Raw genomic sequence first — 24,147 nt, forward strand, 5'->3', positions numbered from 1 at the left:
CTATATTATACTTACCTGCTCTGTGCAGTGGTGTTGCACAGAACAGCCCGGATCCTCCTCTTCTGGGGTCCCCCGCCAATGCTCCTGGCTCTTCCTGTTCAGTGGGTAGCCCCATGGAAAGTCTTGTTCCATGAGGGCACCCATGTGGTCTCATTCCTCAGCTGCCCTGTCTGTTTCCATTGACACAGAGTGGGCGGTTCTGCCCTGCTGGCTGGGTAAAGCATTTGATTGACAGTAGCAGAAGCCAATGGAGGAGGGAGATAGCAGCGAGAGACGCTGCTCTCGTGCACATCACTGGATCGGATCGGGCTCAGGTAAGTATAAGAGAGGCTGGGGGGGGCATCCTGCAGCAGAGAAGGTGGAAAACCTTAAGGCTTTAGAACCACTTTAAAGAGTATTTACACCCAACTTCATATTCCTGTTGTACCATGTACATGTATGAAATAGTATCATGTTTTCTTTGTATTGCTTCCTTTGTGTGAAATCCCTGGTGTTCCTGCCCTCTGCTTTCCTATTAAAAACTGACCACACTACACATGAGAGCACAGCATGGTCAGTTCTCTAGCTGTACTGGGAACTCAATGTGCTCTCCTCCAATGATCAGACTTCTGCTCACCACCCCCCCCCCCCCCCCAAACACACACAGACATTCTCTGGGATGACCAGTGTGCTGCTAATTCTCCTCCCCCAGTTCTATTTTCTCAGCTGCATAAGGAACTTAGAGGGTATGTGATCACTTCTAAAGTAGGAAAAAGGAATCTTTATGATTTTTTTTATATATCTCCACACAAAGGTTTTGCCCTTCATTTCTATTTTAAACTGAATTAGTTATTTTACAAGGTGAGGGTCTACATATACTTTAATTTACTGTAACTTTATTCAACACATGATGTAAATGGAGCCTTAAGAATATTTCCCCTGAGGAAATCACTTGCATGCAATCATCTAATTTACTTGAATCAGAAAAAAAACAAATGGGAACAAATGGGAAAATAATTCAGGCAATGGAAAAATGGCTTGAAAATTCTAACAAAGAAATATGCAAAGAAGTACTTGAAGTGGCAGGTCTCCTAGAATGTTACTTTATCTCCGAAGCCTTTCTCCTTTACCTGCCGCAGGCACAGACACTGCTAGGGTTAACACTATTGCTTCCACTCCAGGGGCTTTGACAATCAGACCCTAACAAAACTTCACTCCAATGAATGTCTCCTTCCTACAACCCCTCCCAGACCCCTGAGTTCTGACTGAGGAGGGGCAACCACTGCTGTGGGAAGAGTATTTCGAAGAAAGCCTCCAAGATTTGAATGGAGTGGCTGGGATTGCTGAGCACTGAAGAAGAAGCACAGGAGCCTTGGACTTCTCTCTACTGACTGATACCAATCCTATTATCCCAGGTGTACGGTCCTTCTTCATTGGACGACAATTCTTCTATTCATTGGAGGCTTCTGGGTCATGTAAGTCCAATCGTCCTTATTTGCTTGGGTTGCTTCATTACATGACAAAGTCTGCAAGGGGGGGAACACTTTTTAAAATCAGGGCAACCCTAAATAGACTGTAAACTATCAATATTTAATTGTCAGATCGAGATAGATAGATAGATAGATAGATAGATAGATAGATAGATAGATAGATAGAGAGATACTAAGATTAGATAGATAGATAGATAGATAGATAGATAGATAGATAGATAGATAGATAGATAGATAGATAGATAGATTAGATAGATAATAAATTCTATGGCATTAGGATGTATAAATAGAGAACAGTTTTAGAAAGAGAGGGAAGATATACTGTATAAACTTAAAAAAATGGAGAGATAGATAGATAGATAGATAGATAGATAGATAGATAGATAGATAGATAGATAGATATGAATAGATAGATAGATAGATAGATAGATAGATAGATAGATAGATAGATAGATAGATAGATAGATAGATAGAGAGATACTAAGATTAGATAGATAGATAGATAGATAGATAGATAGATAGATAGATAGATAGATAGATAGATTAGATAGATAATAAATTCTATGGCATTAGGATGTATAAATAGAGAACAGTTTTAGAAAGAGAGGGAAGATATACTGTATAAACTTAAAAAAATGGAGAGATAGATAGATAGATAGATAGATAGATAGATAGATAGATAGATAGATAGATATGAATAGATAGATAGATAGATAGATAGATAGATAGATAGATAGATAGATAGATAGATAGATATGAATAGATAGATAGATAGATAGATAGATAGATAGATATGAATAGATAGATAGATAGATAGATAGATAGATAGATATGAATAGATAGATAGATAGATAGATAGATAGATAGATAGATAGATAGATAGATAGATATGAATAGATAGATAGATAGATGGATAGATAGATAGATAGATAGATAGATAGATAGATAGATAGATAGATATGAATAGATAGATAGATAGATAGATAGATAGATAGATAGATAGATATGAATAGATAGATAGATAGATAGATAGATAGATAGATAGATAGATAGATAGATAGATAGATAGATAGATATGAATAGATAGATAGATAGATAGATAGATAGATAGATAGATAGATAGATATGAATAGATAGATATGAATAGATAGATAGATAGATAGATAGATATGAATAGATAGACAGATAGATAGATAGATAGATAGATAGATAGATAGATAGATAGATAGATAGATATGAATAGATAGATAGATAGATAGATAGATATGAATAGATAGATAGATAGATAGATAGATAGATAGATAGATAGATAGATAGATGACGGATGGATTATGAATTAACAGGTTTTTTTAATATAAACTTAACTTAGAACAACATGATTTTAATTTAGAAAGATCCCAATTCTTGTAACAATATTACGTTAACCATACCATTGTTTTTTGGAATTTTCAGTTGTATTTGGGTTTCTTGGACCCAGTGAAAGTTACAACTGATAGATAGTTTTCTAACAAATTTCCCCCTATTTATTTTCCAATTGTTCCCTGGGTTCAGTTGCACTCCACACACTACAAACCCATCAACGAGTGATTAGGACAATAATCCAAGCGTATATGAACCCAAGAACAAAAAAATAATTGTATTGCATATTGCAGTTTACTGGTCCTTAGATATGGTGGCTACATTAATTTTCCTTTTTCACACTTTTCCGCTTTTATTTTAACCTGTTAATTCTGCCATTAACGCACTTCCTGTTTTAGGATGACAATTGTTCTGAGCAGCGCTATCACCCCAGGATAGGGAGTGTAGTAGGAATACATAACATTTTGTCAGGACTACACAACACCTCCCTCTCTTTTCTACAACATGGGGAGGTGTTTAGTAGTCCACAGAGATAGCAAGGGACAATGCTAACTGCTAACAGTTCAGAGAGTACAGGATGTTATCAGCTCACAAGATTTCTGGCTGCATTAACAGTGACTCTTTTTTCTTTTTTTTTTTTGCACTTGTTGAAGAGATATAAAAAAATGCTTTCGGTGGTATGGTATGCAGACTACTATTCCGTAGATGTGATTAGTTTTTCTTTTTCATATGTTTCCCTGTATATTATCCTGGTAATCCTGCCATAAACACACTTCCCGTCCTATGGTGACAACCGTACTCAGCAGCGTTGTCACCCTAGAATAGGGAGTGTGCTAGGACTGTATAACGCTTTGTTAGGACTTGTTGAACAGATATAATAAAACACTTTCAATTACATATTTAACAGACCAAAATGAAGAAAATAACAGAAATTTATTGTTAGTGTTTACATACACTTTAAGAATTGATTAAATTAAGAAAATGTAAGGCAATGATAGACAATTATTATTACAAATATTTTCCCAGATAATATATAAAGAACTTCAACAACTTTTTGTAATTTCCACATTACAGGTAAGATCTATTGTCCTTGCCAATACATGATATATCTCAAAACAGGAGTAGTAATATATTTTATAAAACAGATTTATTACAAGCAGGGACGGACTGACCATTTGGAAACTCGGGCACTGCCTGAGGGCCCCGGGTCAGTAGGGGGCCCCATGAGATGCCCCTGGTACCTTTTTCATAGGCTTTTTTGAGTTTGAGCAAGGACATAGGGGCCCCATGATCCCCTATTGTCCGGGGGCCCCATGAGTTGTCAGTCCGCCCCTGATTACAAGCCCACAATTTGATTAATTCATTCCTTCTTTGCTAGTCCAAAGTATCACGATGCTCATATAAAAGGGAGCACTTGTATTTTAAGGGTTTATAGGATCTTTCAAATCACTGTAATCTCAGATAAAGAGGATAATGTAAAGCAGCCCATAGATTATGCAATTTTCTTTCCTTCCAACAGGAGTGTAAAGAATGAAAATTGCTCAATTCCCCCTCGATTCTTCCTGCTGTGTTATTGTATTCAGCAGGTAAGAAGCCTTCCCTGCTGATAGAACTCAATGATCACTGCTGTGACTATAGCTGCTGGCAGAGATCACATGAAAAAAAATTTGATAGGCTGGTTGTTCTACAGTCCATCAATGGATCAACTTCAATGCAATCAGCCTTCCCATAAATCAGGGGTCTCCAAACTTCGTATATTATTATTATTATTTTACAGGATTTATATAGCGCCAACAGTTTGCTCAGCGCTTTACAATATAACGGGAGACAAAACAGCAACAATACAGTTCAATACAAGAGGGATTTGAGGGCCAGTTGATTCTTTAGGTTTTATGGGGGTCGGACTATGGCTAGTGGGGGTAGAAAATGTCTCGGCATCAGCGAGAGTTAAAAAGAGATAAAACAGTTCCCTATAAATGGTGTCAATGGGAAGAATAGTGCTCCATCATTGGTGTCACTGGGAGAAATTATGCCTCGTTGTTGGTGTTTCAATTTAAGGAAGAGTGCCCCACCATTGAATAGTGGGAGCAGGAGGAATTATGCCCCACAGTTGGAGTCAGTTGAAAGTATGGTGCCTCATAGTTAGTATCAGTAGGGAGGAATGGTGCCTCGTATCAGTGGGAGGAATGGTCCAACAAGCCAAGCAAAGGGTGGCCTATGACCCATGGGCCACAGTTTGGAGACAGCTGCAATAGATGGATTGAATCTTGGCCGGTCCCTGCTAAACCGGTTGAGATTTGATCCTTCTATGGCCAGCCAAAATGTCCACAGGGTTCCCTATTGTTCTAGAATAAAAGAAAAACAGGTAATATCAGGCAGAAGCCCAGTGTAGCCAACTAGCATTGGCTTTTCTTAGCCTTCACTGCTCTGAAAAGGTGACCATTGAGGTCTGAATGGGTACAATGCACATTTGCAATATCACTGGTCAAACTGCTATGGTCGCCAGCATTAAGCTGGCCATACACCAGTAGAATTCTGATGGAACATTAGTATGGAAGTCTTGAAAAATAATTCCTAGGAACATTCTTTCTTACCATCCTTGAGTCAACTACCTTTGTTGGAAGGCCCTTAAAATTTTGTCCAGACCTGCCACTTGACTGGAATCCCAGACGTATTAAATAGGATTCTTTTGTTCCTAGAACATGCAGACGACAAAAGGCACCATTTTTTTCTCAAACAAAAGCCACGTTCACAGTTAGAAATTGGTTTTTCGAGAAAAACTTTCCATCCTTCAAGTATCTAAAACAATCATCGGTTTGACCCCACTAACCATTAGAAAATCAAACAAACAAAACATTTCCAACCACATTCTACTAGTGTATAGCCAGCTTAAGGGTACCTTGTACGAGTTATATAATTGTATTAAAAGCAAACAAATCAGTCTGTGGCCAGATTGTTTAGACCGCTATCATGTGACACTAGATCAATGTTCAATGCTCACCAATTCATAGAAGCCAGTCAACAATGACTTGACTGTTCTCATTTCCTGATAACAGGGGAAGCTTGCTTCCTATAAATTACTGCAATTTGCAGATGTAAAGAGCTCAGAATCCATTATTTGTTGGACTAACTGTGTAATGTTTCAGTAGTTTTTGCTTTAGTATGTGTTAAGGTATTATAGTTAATGCAGAACTGAATCATCATGGTGTCCCTAGAGCTTTTGCCATAATGTATGTGTATGATCCTCCTGGTGTGTCCTCCTCTAGTCATATGGGGTCAGCCATCCAAATTTTACTCTGTCGTCACTGCTGCCATCTTCTCCTGGTGTGGAGTCATCTGGTTTCAGCTATTGGTCTGCCATTGATGAAATCATTCCTTTGCATGGGCTTGTGGATTACATGGCACATGGATAATAATCCCTTCCCACCCAGCCCTGGTGGCCCTTTAACAAGGTCTCTACGCCCAGTAAGGTGGTGTCAAGGATTGGTGATCATGTAACCACTAAGATTGGCTGTCACAGTGGTTACATGATCAGAAGCTGGTCCCGCTGGATACTGATCGTTAGTGGGGGCCGAGAGTTGTGAAGTGAGCATGCTGACAGCAGAGAAACCTTGCTTGCTCATTCATCCATATGTACAGCATGTGGGCGTAAGGCTCACCCTTTTCTTGCCGCACATATTGTATGTGTTATGTAGGCAGCAACAGGTTACTTTCAGTATCTTAAGATGGCCAGGTACTGTTAGATGTTTTTTTTTCTTTGAGTCTGTGATCTGAACCAAAAAAAAAAAACAGATTTCCTCATTCCATGTAGATGGACAAACCTCCTGCCGGACTTTTATATTTAGACTGCTGTGGACAACAGCTGTCATATAATCCAAACAATGGCTTTATAGGATTGGTTTCAGCTACTGTTCATCCAACGGTTTTCCGCCCAACTCCTCAATTTTCAGGGCCACCAATGAAGAGAATTTCACCTGGTTCATTGGGAACCGCCTGAAGTTTGCACTGTGTATGGCCAGCTTTACATATGTCACATAATCTAAATAACGACTGCCATTTAAGTGTACCATATCCCTTAATGCTTAATTTGCTCAAAAAAATTAAAACATATATGAGACTTTACTGGTACAAGGTAGGACACACACATGTATGTATAAAAATACAAAATTTATTCCAAATTACAATTAAAATCACAACATTAAAAACAGTCCATGGCTCATAGCCTTTATAGAGGCATTAATGTTTATCATACTCTGTTCCAAAATATTATCAAAGAGAACAACCCGTTTCACATTGTTTGCTTCTTCAGGGCCATGTAATCTTGGAAGCAGAGAAAAATAACTTAACTAAAGAAAAATATACAAAATATACAACATACATGTTTGCACTGTTTACATATATCACAAAAATCATAAAAAGGTGAACTATCAGAGTGCATTATCAATGATACCATGTATTAGGATAGAAGTAAATAATAATTTTACTCATAAATGCAGATGAATGTTAGGCTCTTAACATACAACAAAGAAATTTCAACCACATCCACAGTCTGTTACCCCAGAGCAGGGGTCTCCAAACTTTCTAAACAAAGGGCCAGTTTACTTTAGGGGGGGCTGGACTATGACCATTAGAAAAAGTAGAAAAGGTCCCGACATAGGTTGGAAAAAAATGCTCCATCGTTGGTGTCAGTGGACGGAATTATGTCCCATTGTTGGTGTCATTCAACCAAATCTTTGGTGTCATTCAGAGGAATTGTGACCCATCATTAATGCCATTGGGAGGAATTGTGCCCTTCATTGGTGTCAGTGGAGGAAACTATACCCCGTTGTTGGCATCAGTGGATGAAATAGTGCCCCAAGGGCTGGATAAAAGCAGGCAAAGGGCCACATCTAGCCTCCGGGCCACGGTTTGGAGACCCCTGCCCTAGGCAGATACAGATGGTACCTGATGATGTGTAGCAGATGTTGACATCTTTCAAGAGTTCCCCTTCTTCATCAGAGCTCACATATGCCCAAATCGCCCACTCCGCTCCTCCCAAGATATCTTCCTCTCTAGCTCCCTCATCATCTCCTCCCACGCTCACCTCCAGGACTTCTCCAGAGCCTCTCCCATCCTCTGGAACTCCCTACCGCAGCATGTCCGGTCAGCCCCCACCCTGTCTGCCTTTAGGCGATCCTTGAAAACTCACTTCTTCAGGGAAGCCTACACCACCTCCACCTAAGAACTGTACTTGAATCACCTCCAGCAGATCATCCCCCGCAGCTAGCACGTTTTGTATCACCTCCGCCTTCCTTTAGATTGTAAGCTCCACAAGCCGGGCCCTCCTATTCCTTCTGTACTGAAATGTATTGTAATTGCACTGTCTCCCTTATATTGTAAAACTCTGCGCAAACTGTTGTCGCTATATAAATCCTGTATAATAATAATATGCCCAAACTATACAATGAACTGCGCATATGCTCATGCGCTATGTTGTCCCAGCATCCAGCTCTTACTCCCAACATCCTGCAGTGCACATGCGTAACAGTCAGTAACCAATTTTTGAAAACATTTTTAGTAGACAACTTTACGATGCTATCAGTTTTGTGTTATTAAATTTATCTCCACTGTAAACCTGAGATATGTTCCCTTTCACTAGAGTTCTGCTTTGGAGATTGTAACTGGAGACAGACCAGCCGAGTTATTACAATACTTTCTTGCATAGCACAGACAGTATAATCGGCTACTGTATTATGTCCATCAAAGAGAACCTACTGACACTAACAGCCAGAAGATATTTTCCTGGTCAGAAGAGGGTTCATAAAGCCAGAATTAAAATCCTTCATTAGTGACAGTTTTTAAAAGAAAATGGACTCTTTCATGAACTTTCTTCCATGTGATTCTCAGCTACAATAGATTTATAGTACTTTAAAGGTCATCTCCAACCAAACATTATCTCCAGCCAAACATTTTATTGCAGATTGGTGTTTGCTATCAAGCTGAATTATATGCTGGTTTGTTTTATCTCTGGGGGACATAACTGTTGTGATATCCTCAGCAGAATTTCAAGTTCTGCTCAATCACCACGGCCTCTGCAAGACCAAATGATGGTATCACACTCCCGCAATGCATTCCACATAATGTAAAATAAACAAATGCATAGAGATAGTGACACCTCTATTATGGAATTGTTGGAGAGTGTGGAGAGACAAATTACTGTGAAGAAATCTCGCTGCCAGTAAAATATTGAAAATTGAAAAAAGTCCAAAAGGCACAGCAAAATGAAGATTCCTAATCGACATGTGCACGCCAGAAATGGTTTGGATGCATTTGTTTATTAAGAAAATTTGATTCACCATGAACCACTTCGTTTTTGGAATTTTTTTGTATCTTTGGCATTTGTTTCGTATATTCATTGGTCTGGGTGGATTTTGCAGTTTTTCTGGAAGATTGCTATATATTCAATATAAAGTATTAGCGAATCGGATGGATGCAATATGTTTGGACACTAGTCCAAACCACCTAGAGAAATGGCATGAGCTGATAATATGAGCGGACAGTATAGACTGGCATCATGTGCATACAAATTAATGAATAGAACCAATTTGGATACATTTGTTATATGAATTATCAAACAAATTTGAAAATTAAATTAATTTCCCAATGGGTCCAAACTACTATCGCATCATGTGACATTATCCGAATGAAACAAATGCATTCGTTAATTTTACTATAACTTTTTTGGATTCATTGACATTCTCTACTATGTCTATTCTGAGATTCCTATACATGCACCTCTTTGAAAATGAAATTTGTGTCCAAAATACAAATTGTAATTAAATGAAATTCACATGTCTAATTCCTAACAAAGAGATCACATACAGTGAAGGAAATAAGTATTTGCTCCCCTCCTGATTTTGAATGTTTGCCCACTCACAAAGAAATGATCAGTCTAAAAATCGAATGTTCGGTGTATTGTAACACTGAGAGACAGAATAGCAACAAAAAATGCAAAAGAAATGCATGTCTAACAAATTATGCACTAATTTGCATGTTCATGAGGGAAATAAATATTTGATCCCCTATCATTCAGCAGGATTGCTGGCTACCAGGTGTCTTTCATACAGGTAACAAGCGGAGATTAGAAACAGTCTCTTAAAGGGAGTGCTGCTAATCTCATTGTGTTACCTGTATAAAAGACACCTGTCCACAGGAGCAATCAAAAAATCAGATTACAAACTCTCCACCATGGCAAAGACCAAAGAGCTGTCCAAGGATGTCAGGAACAAGATTGTAGACCTACACAAGGCTGGACTGGGCTACAAAACTATCACCAAGCAGCTTGGTGAGAAGATGACAACAGTTGGTGCAATCATTCGCAATAGGAAGAAACACAAAACAACTGTCAGTCTCCCTAGGTCTGGTGCACCTTGCAAGATCTCACCTCGTGAAGTGTCAATGATCACAAGAACAGTGAGGAATCATCCCAGAACTAAATGTGAGGATCTTGTCAATGATCTCCAGGCAGCTGGGACCACAGTCACCAAGAAAACAATTGATAACACACTACGCCGACAAGGATTGAAACCTTTGTAGTGCCTGCAAGGTCCCTCTGCTCAAGAAAGCACATGTCGAGGCTTGTCTGAAGTTTGCCATTGAACATCTACATGATGCAGAGGAGGACTGTTTGAAAGTGTTGTGGTCAGATGAGGTCAAAATTGAGCTCTTTGGCATCAACTCAATTCGCCGTATTTGAAGGAGGAAGAATGCTGCCTATGACCCCAAGAACACCATACCAACTGTCAAACATGGTGGTGGAAACATTCTGCTTTGGGGGTATTTTTCTGCTAAGGGTACAGGACAACTGCACCGCTTCAAAGGGACAATAGACGGGGCACATGGGGGCGTATAAAAGTTCTCATACCTGTGTAAGCTCAAAGTTACAATTTGGAGTTTGCAAACTCCTTCTACTCTTTGCTGCTGGAAGAAGAATGGAATTTGGGGACATTAAGAGCAGCTTAAAATATTAAGTTGGTGGGTCACCATCATCTTCTTGGCAAACCACAAATTCAGTTAACTTTTCTTTGGCAAAGCACAAGTTTAATTTAATCTAAGCTAAACTGCCACCATATATAAAAAGAGGTGCCTTCTTAAAAACATGCAGACCTTGTAGGCCACGCTCAGAATCCTAATGGCCAGGGCCCTCTATTATTCAGATAGTAACCAGCTCCTACCTCCTACCTCCAGCCTAACCCATTACCTTTCCCTCATTACCATCACTGTTGGCCTAAAGGAATGATTAGCAGTTTCACTGACCAGTAACCAAGAAATAAAGCTGAAGGGTGTTGGACCTACCAACCCCAAGAGCTGGTCAGGAAGTACCACCTGAGGACAGGATACTACTGAGGTTAAATATAAATGTGAATATTCAATCTTTGATTAATGTTAATGTGCATGTTTGCTTATTAAAGATTAAAATGCCCCTTTATTTATAATGCCCCTTTATTTATAATATTTTGTCTGAGCCTCACTTTTGCTGGAGTTTTAGGGGTCAGAGGTCATTTAAAATCTGACAGATGCTGCCTGTCAACTGCCTGACCGCACTCACTGCTCCCTCAGAAAGTGGAAGATGAAAAGCCTGTGTGTAAGATTGAGCAGTAACTGTCAGACGTCATGTGACATCCAACCCTCAGATTGCCTTAGCTCCCATATTCTGTACCAGGCAGGTTCTTAACTTGCACTTCAGATTTCCGCCTCTCATAGCACTGTTTTATGTTTTGCCATGTATGGTTTTTGTATAGTGCTATTGATCAGGAATTTGGATTAAGAACAGGAACAAACCGTAACATGAGCCGCTCAATAAGGAAACCCATTGTCACTATCTAGCCATCTTCTTCCTGGTGTCAACACAACAGGAATGTCATTGTTCTAAACTGGGATATAACCTGAACTCTGGGGATGGAAGAGTCTTCATCTTATCTAATCTTATCACAATTACTAGAAAACCATCGAAATTGCATGAAGGAAGAGGGAGAGGCTTATCTGACACATAATCATATAAAGTATGTCATTGGTACAGAGCCATAGTAGTTCTGCCATGTTTTCACAAAATCCAAAAATTAGTGTGCTGTACACATGAGTGGAAATTTAAAAATAAAACAAGCCTTTATAAATAAGCAGAATTTTGAAATACCCACAGTGTTTTCTTATGAAATCATAGCTAACCATGTGTGAAATCATTAAGATTCATCCTGATGGCATTTTTGGGAAGTTGGCTCAGCAATCTTTCACGGATTAGATTTTTGGGGTGACTCTCTTGGCATTAAAGTACAATAGTCGCTTTGCCCCTTGTAGGGCATAATGATAGGTTCCCTTGATAACCCAGCCTTCCTAGCCTTTTCCAAACAGAGGAACCCTTGAAATAACTGTGGGGGAACTCCTGAAAAAAATTACTATATCTACAGTGACCATACTGTAGATCATTAGTGACTAGATACTATGGTGTCCGTTTATGACACAGAGAATAGCTGCGATTCAGAGGATCACAGCTATTCTCTGGTCATTCACAGTTTATGACACCCAGGAGAACATGTTCAGCCCTTCACTGGAGATCTGTGTTCTCCTTCCAGATTCTCCAGCCCAGAGCTGGAGAATCGGAGGGACCGCAAACTAAGCAGAGATAATTTACCTCTGCTTAGTAAACTGATCTTTTACTGTAATCTCGCGAGATTATAGTAAAAGCAGCTGTTTTCCAGCGTTTGTAGACCGTTCTCCCTTCGTTTGGAGAACTGATCTACATATGCTTCATAAACGGCATTCACAGGAGAACTGTGTTCTCCGAGAATGAAGGAGAACTGAGCAGCGATCTATTATTGCTGGTTCATAAACGGACACCTAAATCTAGAATGACCATTGTGGTCATTGGGAAGAATTACCCCCTTACAGGCAGCTAAAAACATCAATGGTGTCAGTGGGAACTTACCTGAGAGGCAAAAATTGCTCAATGCTCAAGGAACCCCTAGCAACTTTTGGAGGAACCCTAAGGTTCCATGGAATCCTGGTTGAGAAACCCTGTTCTAACCATTGATATTTACCTTGCCAGCTCCATTCACCTACTGAAGGCCTTAGATGTGCCAGGTACTTTCAAGTAAGAGAGAGCATCTGACCCTCACGCCTTCCCCCCGATACTAAGTGCTCAGGACCTTAGTGGCCAATTGCCAGCTCATTAGCCTTGTGTAAGCACCAACACAGAGCTTGCACGAGTTTTAACTCAGGTAGGGAAGGAAAGTATCAATGTGAGAGGAAGTGGGTTACCAAGAGATTACTTTTAAGTAAACTGCTAAAGGGGTCCTAAGAAAAATGTATAGGCAAACTTTTATAGTCTATAGTTGGGAAGGGTTAAGACCCCTGTCAGTTTATTTTTTTATTTGTATCCCTTTTGTAAACTTTTACTTCACTCATGTCCTGGAAACACAACAAAAAGTGAGAGGAAGTTTCTATAAAGTTAGGGAAATACCCCCTTAGAAAGTTATTACTGGAATACTGGTCTCCATTTTAAGATTTTCAACCATCTCTTTGGTTTTCCATTACTTTCTGTCTCTGTGATAATGGTGAGGGCAATAAGTAGGGTGAATCTCAACAGCGTAGAAAAAATAATATAGGGTTCCTACCCTTCCCTACTCTATCCAAAACTAAAAAAGTTTTGCCTAAACATACACTTTAAGTGCAGAACTACGTCCCACCCATACTCTTCGTCTTGGTCTCTATTCACCAAATTACTGGCCTATCTTTGAAAAAAAGTAGGGCGACAACTATGTCTATGAAAGGTCATTGGTTATTCTGCCACTGTTTTCATGGGAAACATCAGTTCTGGCTTTTTATAAACTGTTTCTGGGTCATTTCGCCAAATATTTTTCTAACTTTTTTCCAAGGTGTTGATAACCCAACACAACCTCGTCTGCAGAAAGGTGTATGCTATTTGTAAAGACTTTCCACTCATTTTTTTTGTCTGGAAATTTTACCACCATAAAACCGAGGCAATCTATCATTTTCAAGCTTCTCAGATCTGGTTACGGCTTTTAACAATGATGGTTTGTTTATTCAGTTGAAAAGAAATAATTATTTTTTTGCTTTGTAAATTATAATTGATTTATTCCGTTGAATAAATTATTTATTTTTTTCAGTTTGTAAATCAAATTCCCAAGAAAAACATGAACTTATAGGGTTAAAAATAAAAAGAGATAACTCAATTCCTTCAGATTTGACTAGAGACCTCTCATAGGTCAAAGTAAAATATGCATATTTGCCCTTGGACACAATAAATAATTGAAGAGTTTCTAAAAATATAAGGAAATAAGCACCATTGTTATAATATAGTTAAAATATATCTAAAGCCCAGACTTTTTTTAATTTGGATACATGTTAAAGTGGAACTAAACTCTTTCAATCAATATTAATAATTTTTAATCCTTATGCTGCTAGTATTAGCAAATAGATAGGAAGGTATATTATATTGACTTTTTTAAAAGCTTTTTTTTTTACATTTCTTCATTTGCTTCCTGGTTTCCAACCAAAGCCATAATGACGTCATATATCCCAGGAGTCTTCATGGGCATTTGTTTTCCTTCCATCATCCAATGAGAGGATGGGTTTTCTTAGCTAAGCACACCTTCCTGCCCATATGTCTGAGCTAAAGGTACATGGATTCCAGGAAGTAAATGCTACATGAATCATCTGCCCTTACTTAAGATGGCTTTGGCTAGAAATGCTAGGGAGTATTTTCTCAACAGTGATTTCTCAACAGAAACTTTGAATTTGAAATTGAACTTCTCAACTTTGAATATTAAAAATAAATGAAAGAGTGTTTTTGGTTTGCGGTGTTCAGATACAGTTATGTTCCGCTTTAATTTTAAAAAAAATATTTAATTTATTTCAGGCTTCCCTATTTTATGATATTCTGATGTAATTAATAAAAGCTCAGCGTAAAGCAGCCACTTATTTTTGTTTTGGATAGATTTGTTAATTTTTTCACTGTTGTGTCCCCCATTTGGGGGGTTTCTTCTCACTTCTAAGTGATGAGTATCAGACAGTTCAGGAAATGAGAAGCAATCTCCCCTTTGATGACAAAGGCTGTAAATAATAAAACATTTCCATTAGAGTGCAGAAAATTTAAATTGTATTACTTGGGAAGTAAAAGAACAGAGTGGTGCGCTGGCTCTCTATAAGCAGTTGGTGTTCTCAGTCAGGCCTTAAGCAGTCAGTTGGGAATGATTCTCCTTATGCATAGTTCACAGGAGTAATGGATGAAGGTTGGCTCTTTGCTCAAGTAAGGGACTGGGTATACAAGGAGGAAAGTGCCAAATGCAGAACTTTTAAAATGTAATTTTATACAGACTTTTATATCATAAAAAGCTAATTGTGTTGATCGGGACTCATAAAATTGGAGCATTTCTTGAGGATAATTAATATGATCACTCCAGAGGCTGTTTAGGGCTTACCACAAATCAGAAGTGGCCATACCTATCAGGAACCCTCTAAATGTATAAGTCCAGTAGAACCTTCATTTAAGAGTGCCAAGCCTAGGTGAAGGGAACCTTTTCGATCCCTGAAACACATTGTCTTATTATGATATCAGTCAAAATTAAATGAAATCTGGATTTTATACATATTGCTTTTAGCATTTTCCTCCTTTCACACCAAGGATGGCATTACTATCATTGTGTTCCCATGGGAGAAAGTTACCACACTTCCTATTCACATGACTGGTGTCAGACAGTTAGAACGTGAAGGTAATGTTACTTCATTGAACACAGAAAGCCTTTAGAACCTGAAGTTTCTAGCATTTAAAGCATTTTTTTTTAGTTTTGAATAGCATGGGGAAAATGTTTACACCTCTGTAGGGCTATTTTTGCGGTCTTTTTTTACCTGCTGGTTAAACTCACCTTCCCTGTTTTTCTGGTGGCCATTGTCACCATGATAGAAAGTGATGGAAATTCAAAAATTTCTTTCCAATCCTTCCAATTGTGACACCTATTCTGATAACAGCTGTCTAAAACATTCCTCTTACTTTGGAGAGATTTCCTCTTATCTCCTGTTGAGTCACCAATACAGGAAGTGAATGAAACCTTCCCAGCCATAACACAGACAAAAAAAATTATGTAGGTGTGCGGGTTAACCGCATACAAAATGTTTAGCTTGAGAGACACTTTCAAACCTGACAGATCTTCTAATGCTTCCCACTATACCCAAAACTGAAAATTTCTTTATTGTAATTTGGCTATAAAAATGCTACAGTTATGGAAAATAATGTGATTTTTTTTTCTTCTTTAGAAAGAAAAGATGGACTACACCACAGAAATTATACCAGATGAGAATTTAAGCTTCTACGGGGTTTTTGACTTCAACGATTTCAACGAAACTGATGTCTCCAGAGAGCAGTCCCTATCATTCATCCATTACATTTTTGTCTCTGTCTTTGGCCTCATAGCGAATACTTTGATCCTTTATGTGATTCTGCGTTTTCGAAAGATGTGGACTCCTAACAACATATATGTGTTCAGTCTGGCTGTAGGTGATATCTTCCACATGTTATGCCTTCTGCTATTTGCCTCAGAAATTGCCAGTACTTACTGGCCCTTGGGGAAATTCATGTGCAGACTTTTCTGGACTTTAACAGCATTAACACCATTTACCAATGTCTACTTCCTGACCATCATGTCTATTAATGTCTTCATTCAGCAGTATTTCCCAGAGTTTTTGAAAAAGAGACCTGGACCCAAAGTGGCAGTTGTGACCAGCATCCTTGTGTGGATTGTCTGTTTGTTGCTTGGGATCCCTCTTTTTATTTTTGCTGACCTGAATGAAAGTTACAACTGCCAAATTATTTGGCCAAACCCTTCTGCCTTCTGGAACTTGACCTTTATATCTTACAGGCTGGTGCTGGATTTTGTGCTCCCTGTGTTGCTGATATGCATCTTTCTCATCCTAACGGGTGTTCAGTTGCGAAATCAAGACAAGGCAACCAAATCAGGTTCTGGAGCCATCAAAGAGAACATCATCATGATTTTAGTCCTGACAATTGTGTATTTTGTCTTCTGGCTTCCAACACACATCTTGGAAATGATGTCAGCCACTGTTGGTGATCTGGGAATAAATGAAGGGTCTTACTACATTATTAGCCTCATACCTTACTTGAAAAGTTGTCTCTATCCAATCCTTTATGGATTTCTATCCCAAAAATTTAAAGAGACACTTAAAGCTGTTTTGTGCTGCACAAAAACTCAGGACAGTAACAGTCAGCCCAATAATTCATCAGAAAAACAAGAAGAAAAATCATCTCCCTGTTAACCTTTTTTTTGCTTCTTATGACTTTGATTAGGTACTTGGAGCATAACTCTACTCATTTCCACAAGAATGCCATGCTTTTTGATGGGAAATGAAGAGCATCACTAAGTATTATATGTATCTATAATGTTCTCATTGGCTAAAAACCCAGCCGTATTCTAAAAGGAAAATACTGTTCTGGAGCCTCCATACTTGTAACCATGGGTGTAACAACAGATCATAGAGTCCCATAACAAACTTTAGTTGGAGACCATTGGCAACCTCTCTCTGTGGTACCTGGCATCATCAACTGTGACAATATGCCTAAATCAAGATGATTTGGATATGAGGCACTGGATCTTTGTTGGTGTCCATTATAGCTGAGGCCAAATCTGCTCTGGTTAGGCAGCTTTCATAAGCCAGAGGACACAAGGTGCCCTGTATAGAGCCTGGAGGTAGCCATTGTAATGTAATACCAATGGCTGTAGAGTCCAAAGAACATCTTACTATTAACTATTAATGACATGTATCTGGACAAATCCCAGCAAACTATTTTTTTCTGCTGATAAGTAGTTCAGAGGCCCACTATTCCAACTCAAACAGCTTTTAAGACCCGAATGAAGGGGTAGATCTCGGGCTGCTAAAACACGTTGGCTGTTTTATCTAATGTCACCCCATTATAAAGTAATTCAAATCTTTTTGGAATCTTTGAGCATTAGTGTAGTACTCTTATTACATTTTCTGTCTACTAAATCAAGGACAGGCAGATGGAGAACTGCCAACATAGTCAGTACACTGCCAACATAGTCAGTACCAGTGTTGTGAATTTCTGCTTTTTAGTGAGGGCTGCAGTACAGGGAATTCACCTATAACTTTAATTTTCCAGTAGTTTTGGTCATATCAGAAACACATGGCCTAATCATCACATGACAATAGTGTTTCTAAGCCCTCTCACCACCTAAAAGCATAGACCAAGGGTCTCCAAACTCTCTAAACAAGCGGCCAGCCTTCAGGCGGGCCAGATTGTGACCAGTGTGAGTAGAAAATTCCCTGATGTCAGTGGGCATAAACAATGCGCCCCATCCAGGGGCAGACTGACAACTCATGGGGCCCCCGGGCAATAGGGGATCATGGGGCCCCTGTGTCCTTGCCTAAACTAAAAAAAAGCCTATGAAAAAGGTACCAGGGGCATCTCATGGGGCCCCCTACTGCCCTCAGGCAGTGCCTGTGTTTCCAGATGGTCAGTCCGCCCCTGGCCCCATCATTTTAGTGGAAGGATGATCATGAGGAATAGTGTCCCAAGGGTCGGATAAAGGCACCACTTTAGAAGACCACTGGCGTAGACTGTAGAAGATGTTCTAAGAGCAACTTCCACCCCCTCTCCAACCCTAGACCCTGTAGCACCTTCATGGGCTGCTATGCCTATTGTTGCCACCACTGCTTGTAACTGCTAGGCACATATGCACTGAAGTGTAGCTCCTGTGTGTGGTCATTTATCCTTTTCAGTATAGTAAAGCTGGAAATTATTTTAACATCCTGCTTTTTCATTAGATTTTTTTACCGGGAAGTCAACAAGAATAATTGTTGGCTTGCATCAATAAGCATCCATTGCCTTAAATAATTATGAAAATGGTAAGTTAGTGCAACAATACATAGCATATGTAAAAATGGATGGATGTGGTATGTTAATGCAAAAATAAACTCATAGCACTGGTGGCTAATGGCACTTGTAACTGCTCAAGATGGATCTGAAGTTGCAGTCTTGGCTAGTGTAACAAGAAGACATTTCTGAATTCTAGATGTGTTTCTTTACACTATATACTACAGCCAGGGGTGGACTGACAACTCCACCCACTCATGAGAGGATCTGAGAGCGTCAAATGTAAGAAGTCTAGTAGAGGTAATGAGAGAGTGTATATCCTGGAACCAGGGGCGGACTGACAACTCATGGGGCCCCCAGGCAACAGGGGGATCATGGGGCCCCTGTGTCCTTGCCCAAACTCAAAAAAGCCTATAAAAAAGGGTACCAGGGGCATCTCATGGGGGCCCCCTACTGACCCTGGGCCCTCGGGCAGTGCCCAAGTTTCCAAATGGTCAGTCCGCCCCTGACTACAGAATATTATAAGCAATAGAACAGCTCCCCTCTATGTAATGGAGATAAGGAAAATGGGAGGGTTTTGTAGCCCATTTAGCATAACAGTCTAGGTTGACAATGCTATTCCCTATAGCTAAAGTGCAATGAGTGAACGCTGTCACTCTAGGGCATGAGCATTTTTGCGCATTTCCACTCATCACGTTCAGGGGAGTCCATTCATTTCAGTGGGCTGTCCTATACATGAGAAACATGTAGAAGTGCCTGACCCTTTTTAAAAACAATGTCACAAAAACACATGGGGGGGTTATTTACTAAAATTAAGAATGCAAAATCTGGTGCAGCTCTGCATAGAAACCAATCAGCTTCCAGGTTTTATTGCTAAACCTTAATTAAACAAACTGAAGTTAGACACTGATTGGCTGCCATGCACAGCTGCACCAGATTCTGAGTACACCACTTTTAGTAGATTTTCCCTCGCGGTATTTTGCGCATGCATTAGCAAGATGTGTGGGGGTGCCACTAAGGATTAATGACACTGCCACGCTTCTGAAAAAGGGCTGCATGGTTTTGTGCGTTGCAGAAAAAACGCACAATTTTGATCACTTTCCCATAACGCACAACTATGAACATAGCCTTAGTCCTAGCATTTAGTTTTCTTTTAGATTTGCAGATCGATCAATCTTTCAGTGATGCTTTACACGTATATCTAATTCTCCTAATTCAATCACAGTCCTCACACACAAGTAATTGCTTTCCAGTTTTGGTCAGTTTTCTTAGAGACTTTGTACACATCTGCTTTGGCCTGTATAACAGCATTGTGTATAGCAAGTAGTGATGAACCAAATGTGCCTGGGTTCAGTTCAGGGCGGGTTCATTGAACATTACCGAAATTTGGATGCAGTCAATTTAGGACAAATGTTAAAAAAAAACCCATTGATGGCCATTTCCTAGGCTAATAGGCAAGGGGTGGTTGAACAAATGGCTTGGGGGGCTGGGGGCTGCTCTGGAGAACATGTACCACACCAAAAATAAAATTAAAAAAACATTAAAAATTCTGTTTGGCAGGGAGAAATGATTTGAATAATGCTAAAAGTGCAACATCAAAAATGCAAAATGCCTTTACATAACCTGCCTGGGGGATGTGCTTGACTCTATGAAGTGGCACATCTGTACTATGTATACAATCTACTGCAGCAAAACTGACATTTACAAAGATAAAAATGTTGTTTGGTATGGATTTTAAGGGAGAGCCCCATGCAAAAAAAAACAAATAAAAAAATATGGAGCTCCCCAAAATCCTTAATAGACCCTAAGTCAATCATGTAGCCTTGCTGACCAGGAAAGGAGGAGAACAAGTGTGCGCCCCCCCTCCTACTGAGTCATATTAGGTCACATGTCCTCAACTTGGATAGGGTATTTTTTGCTAGTGGAGGCTTACCTGGCAAAGCTCCTTGTCCCTATGTTGACAAGGACAAAGGCCTCTTTCCCACAACCATTGTTCCTATGTTGACAAGAGCAAAGGCCTCTTCCCCACAACCCTTTCCTGTATGTTGACAAGAACAAGAACCTCTTCCCCACAACCTTGGCTTGGTGGTTGTCCTGGTCTGTGGGCAGGAGGGCTCATTGTAATCTGAAAGCCCCCTTTAAAATATATGGGGGCCCCAGACCTGGCTGGCCCATGTAAAATAGCAAGGGGAACATAGCACTCCTTACTCATTTAGTACATCCTTCAATCTCTTCCGCAGCTATGTTTTTATTTCCAACAAAGGAAAAAGTCATTTGAAATTGAACGAAGCCAAAATTTGCATTGATTATTTTTTGATCTGATCTGAGTATTGAATATATCTAAATAAAATGTCTGCAGCCTACCTGGATTATTTCATTTCACAGTCTGGAGAATACTGGTTGATAATGTTCATAGTGTAGGAACACAGAGCAACCAATTGCATTTTAGTTTACTGTAAGAAAGTACCTCAAATGTCTTTGACTCAAATCAAGACGGATTTGGCACTCAAATTTCAGAAGTGTTCAGTGAACTCAGCTTGAAACAAAACCCAGGTACATTCAGCTCAAATGTAAACAAAGTTGGGCTCTGGTTGGTTACTGTTTGTTACTACATTACTTCCATGGGGGTCAGATTTATCCCCCTAACTTCAGTTAGGTTTGGTGAGCCCACCCCAAACCAAACCCAGGTACTAATCAAAGCTGGGTCCTTATTGGTTACTTTGTGTTACTATGTTACTTCTATAGGATTCAGTTTTAGCACCCGAGCTTCAGAAGCATTTAGTGAACTCACCCCGACCGGACCCAGGTACATTCAGCTCAAACTTCAACAAAGTTGGGCTCTGGTTGGTTACTATGTGTTACTACATTACTTCCATGGGGGTCAGATTTATCCACCTAACTTCAGTTAGGTTTGGTGAACCCACCCCAGACCAAACCCAGGTACATTCAGCTCAACTCTAATCACAGTTGGGTCCTTATTGGTTACTTTGTGTTACTATGTTACTTCTATAGGGTTCAGTATTAGCACCTGAGCTTCAGAAGCATTTGATAAACTCACCCCGACCGGACCCAGGTACATTCAGCTTAAACCTAAACAAAGTTGGGTTCTGGTTGGTTACTATGTGTTACTGCGTTCCTTCCATGGGGGTCAGATTTATCCCGCTGACTTCAGTCAGGTTTGGAAAACCCACCCCAGACCAAACACAGGTACATTCAGCTCAAACTTAAACAAAGTTGGGCTCTGGTTGTTTACTTTGTGTTACTGCGCTACTTCCATGGGGGTCAGATTTATCCCGCTGACTTCAGTTAGGTTTGGCGAACCCACCCCAGACCAAACCCAGGTACATTCAGCTCAACTTTAATTACAGCTGGGTCCTTATTGGTTACTTTGTGTTACTATGTTACTTCTATAGGGTTCAGTTTTAGCACCTGAGCTTCAGAAGCATTTGGTGAACTCGTCCAGACCGAACCCATCTACATTCAGCTCAAACTTAAACAAAGTTGGGTTCTGGTTGGTTACTATGTGTTACTGCGTTCCTTCCATGGGGTCAGATTTATCCCCCTAACTTCAGTTAGGTTTGGCGAACCCACCCCAGACCAAACCCAGGTACATTCAAGTGAACTCTAATCACAGTTGGGTACTCATTGGTTGCTTTGTGTTCCTGTGCAGATTATGCGATGTATGAAACAAGCTTTCCTGCTTTCTTTAGACATGCCTTAAGGTTACAAAGCATAAAGTCTGTTTACTGTAAATAATTATTACCCTGGTGTGGTTTATGGCTAGACAATGACAGCAAGCTACTCATTTATTCCTATCTATTATCACCACGCATTTTATTTTTATACAAATTCTCCTTGTTCACAAGCTTGTCTAGTCACGTTCTTTCCTGACTCGTATGTTGGAGAATTTAAATAAAGCTATTATTATTTTTTATGATATTATTCTTGGATTCAGACTCACGATTTATGTAAAGTGATCCGCTTGCTCGATAATCCTACACATGCGGGCCTCTTTAAAGCTGAACTCCACAACAGCTAAATACGCACAAGAAGCAAATATATGGGAGATTTTTTACATGGTAACAGATGTTTATTTCTGACCTCACCCTGATCTTATTGGAGCTGTTTTCCATGTTCACGGATTTTTATTTCTGACCTGAACGTGATCTTTCTCGGCTGCAGTTTCACTTTCACTTATAAGTCTCCTCCACATACCGATCCCCACCCCATGACTGCAGAGTGAAAAAAAAATCAGTATACTGATGAGCTCATTTTTCTGTCACTCTGCTCTCTCCTTATGTCAGCATGCTCCTTGCACTGCAACACATCTGAGTGGCTCTTTGTGGTGCTTCTTCCCCATTCTGAGCTCAGCTGTACAGGGACTAGAAGAAGCTGATACCACATCAAAAAGTTCATGTGTTTTTACTTATAGATGCCTGAAATTTCACTTTGAAGTACAGCTAAACCCAATACCTAGAATCACATACTTAAAAGTATCAATATTCAGCTTTCATTACAATAATAGTTGATGATTCTGCCAAAAAAGTTGTTGCTCAGGCTCATCCTGATATAGGGTGACAACTATCTCCTGATCATGCTTCTGCATGGCCACCCTGTTATATGTGCCCCTTATGGAGACTATAAGCTGCTATGCCCATTGACAATGATGTGGAGCTGACACTGAAGCGAGGGCATGTAGACAGGTAGTGTCTAAGGGCTTGTTCCAGGTGTGGTGTGGGAACATGTGCAAAATCGTGCATTTTCTCGCACTACACAGAAACAAGCTGTCATTTAATTCTTAATGGCACCCCATGCATCTAGCCCACATGCATTTGTGCCACCAAAATGCGGTTTCGTGCGGGTTGATTTTAGAAATCGCGCCTGCACTATTTATGCATTTCATTTATATGGGGGAGCCCATTAGAATTATTGGGCTGCCTCAAAATGCAATGTACGGGAATTGAGCCTCAGGCTAGGTTCACACTCATGCGGTGTGGTACATCGCATGTGATTCGCACAGGAACCGCACCACATTCATGTGCGAATCACTTATGAATTCTGTGCGGTGCGATTTGAGCCACCATTATGTATGGTTCAAATCACACCGCAACCGCAGCAAAAAGGTACAGGACCCTTTTTTGGGTCCGCACTAGAATCAGATTGCATGGATATTCACACCTATACTATCCAATTCTGTACACCGCCCCGCGTTTTGAGGACCAGTGGCGGACTGACCATTTGGAAACTTGGGCACTGCCCGAGGGCTCGGGGTCAGTAGGGGGCCCCATGAGAGGCCCTTGGTACCTTTTCATAGGCTTTTTTGAGTTTGGTCAAGGACACAGGGGCCCCATGATCCCCTATTGCCCGGGGGCCCCATGATTTTTCAGTCCGCCCCAGTTGCGGACTGATTTTGGGGTG

The 24,147-nt window shown here is 39.9% G+C and overlaps 1 protein-coding gene and 1 long non-coding RNA gene across 2 annotated transcripts in view; one reads left to right on the forward strand and one right to left on the reverse strand.

Annotated features, from left to right (window-relative positions):
• Positions 1-858: 858 nt before the first annotated feature.
• The window catches only part of LOC149442986 (uncharacterized), a 99,025-nt gene continuing 75,736 nt past the window's right edge, over positions 859-24,147 (reverse strand). Inside the window, exon 2 of the long non-coding RNA XR_016306714.1 lies at positions 859-1,505. This is a non-coding gene — a long non-coding RNA (uncharacterized LOC149442986). The remainder of the gene's footprint in view (positions 1,506-24,147) is intronic.
• LOC149442987 (somatostatin receptor type 5-like) lies at positions 1,261-22,671 on the forward strand. The gene is made up of 2 exons (XM_089656036.1): positions 1,261-1,454; positions 16,137-22,671. The coding sequence occupies exon 2, from the start codon at positions 16,146-16,148 to the stop codon at positions 17,151-17,153; it is 1,008 nt and encodes a 335-aa protein (XP_089512162.1). The 5' UTR covers positions 1,261-1,454; positions 16,137-16,145; the 3' UTR covers positions 17,154-22,671.

The sequence above is a fragment of the Staurois parvus genome, unplaced genomic scaffold, assembly GCF_062004578.1.
Source record: "Staurois parvus isolate SC_StPar_1 unplaced genomic scaffold, SC_StPar_1.0 ptg000882l, whole genome shotgun sequence".
Classification (NCBI taxonomy): domain Eukaryota; kingdom Metazoa; phylum Chordata; class Amphibia; order Anura; family Ranidae; genus Staurois; species Staurois parvus.

Excerpts from the sequence above, each read along its gene's own strand:
- LOC149442987 (XM_089656036.1), top strand. The coding sequence starts at position 16,146 with ATGGACTACACCACAGAAATTATACCAGATGAGAATTTAAGCTTCTAC.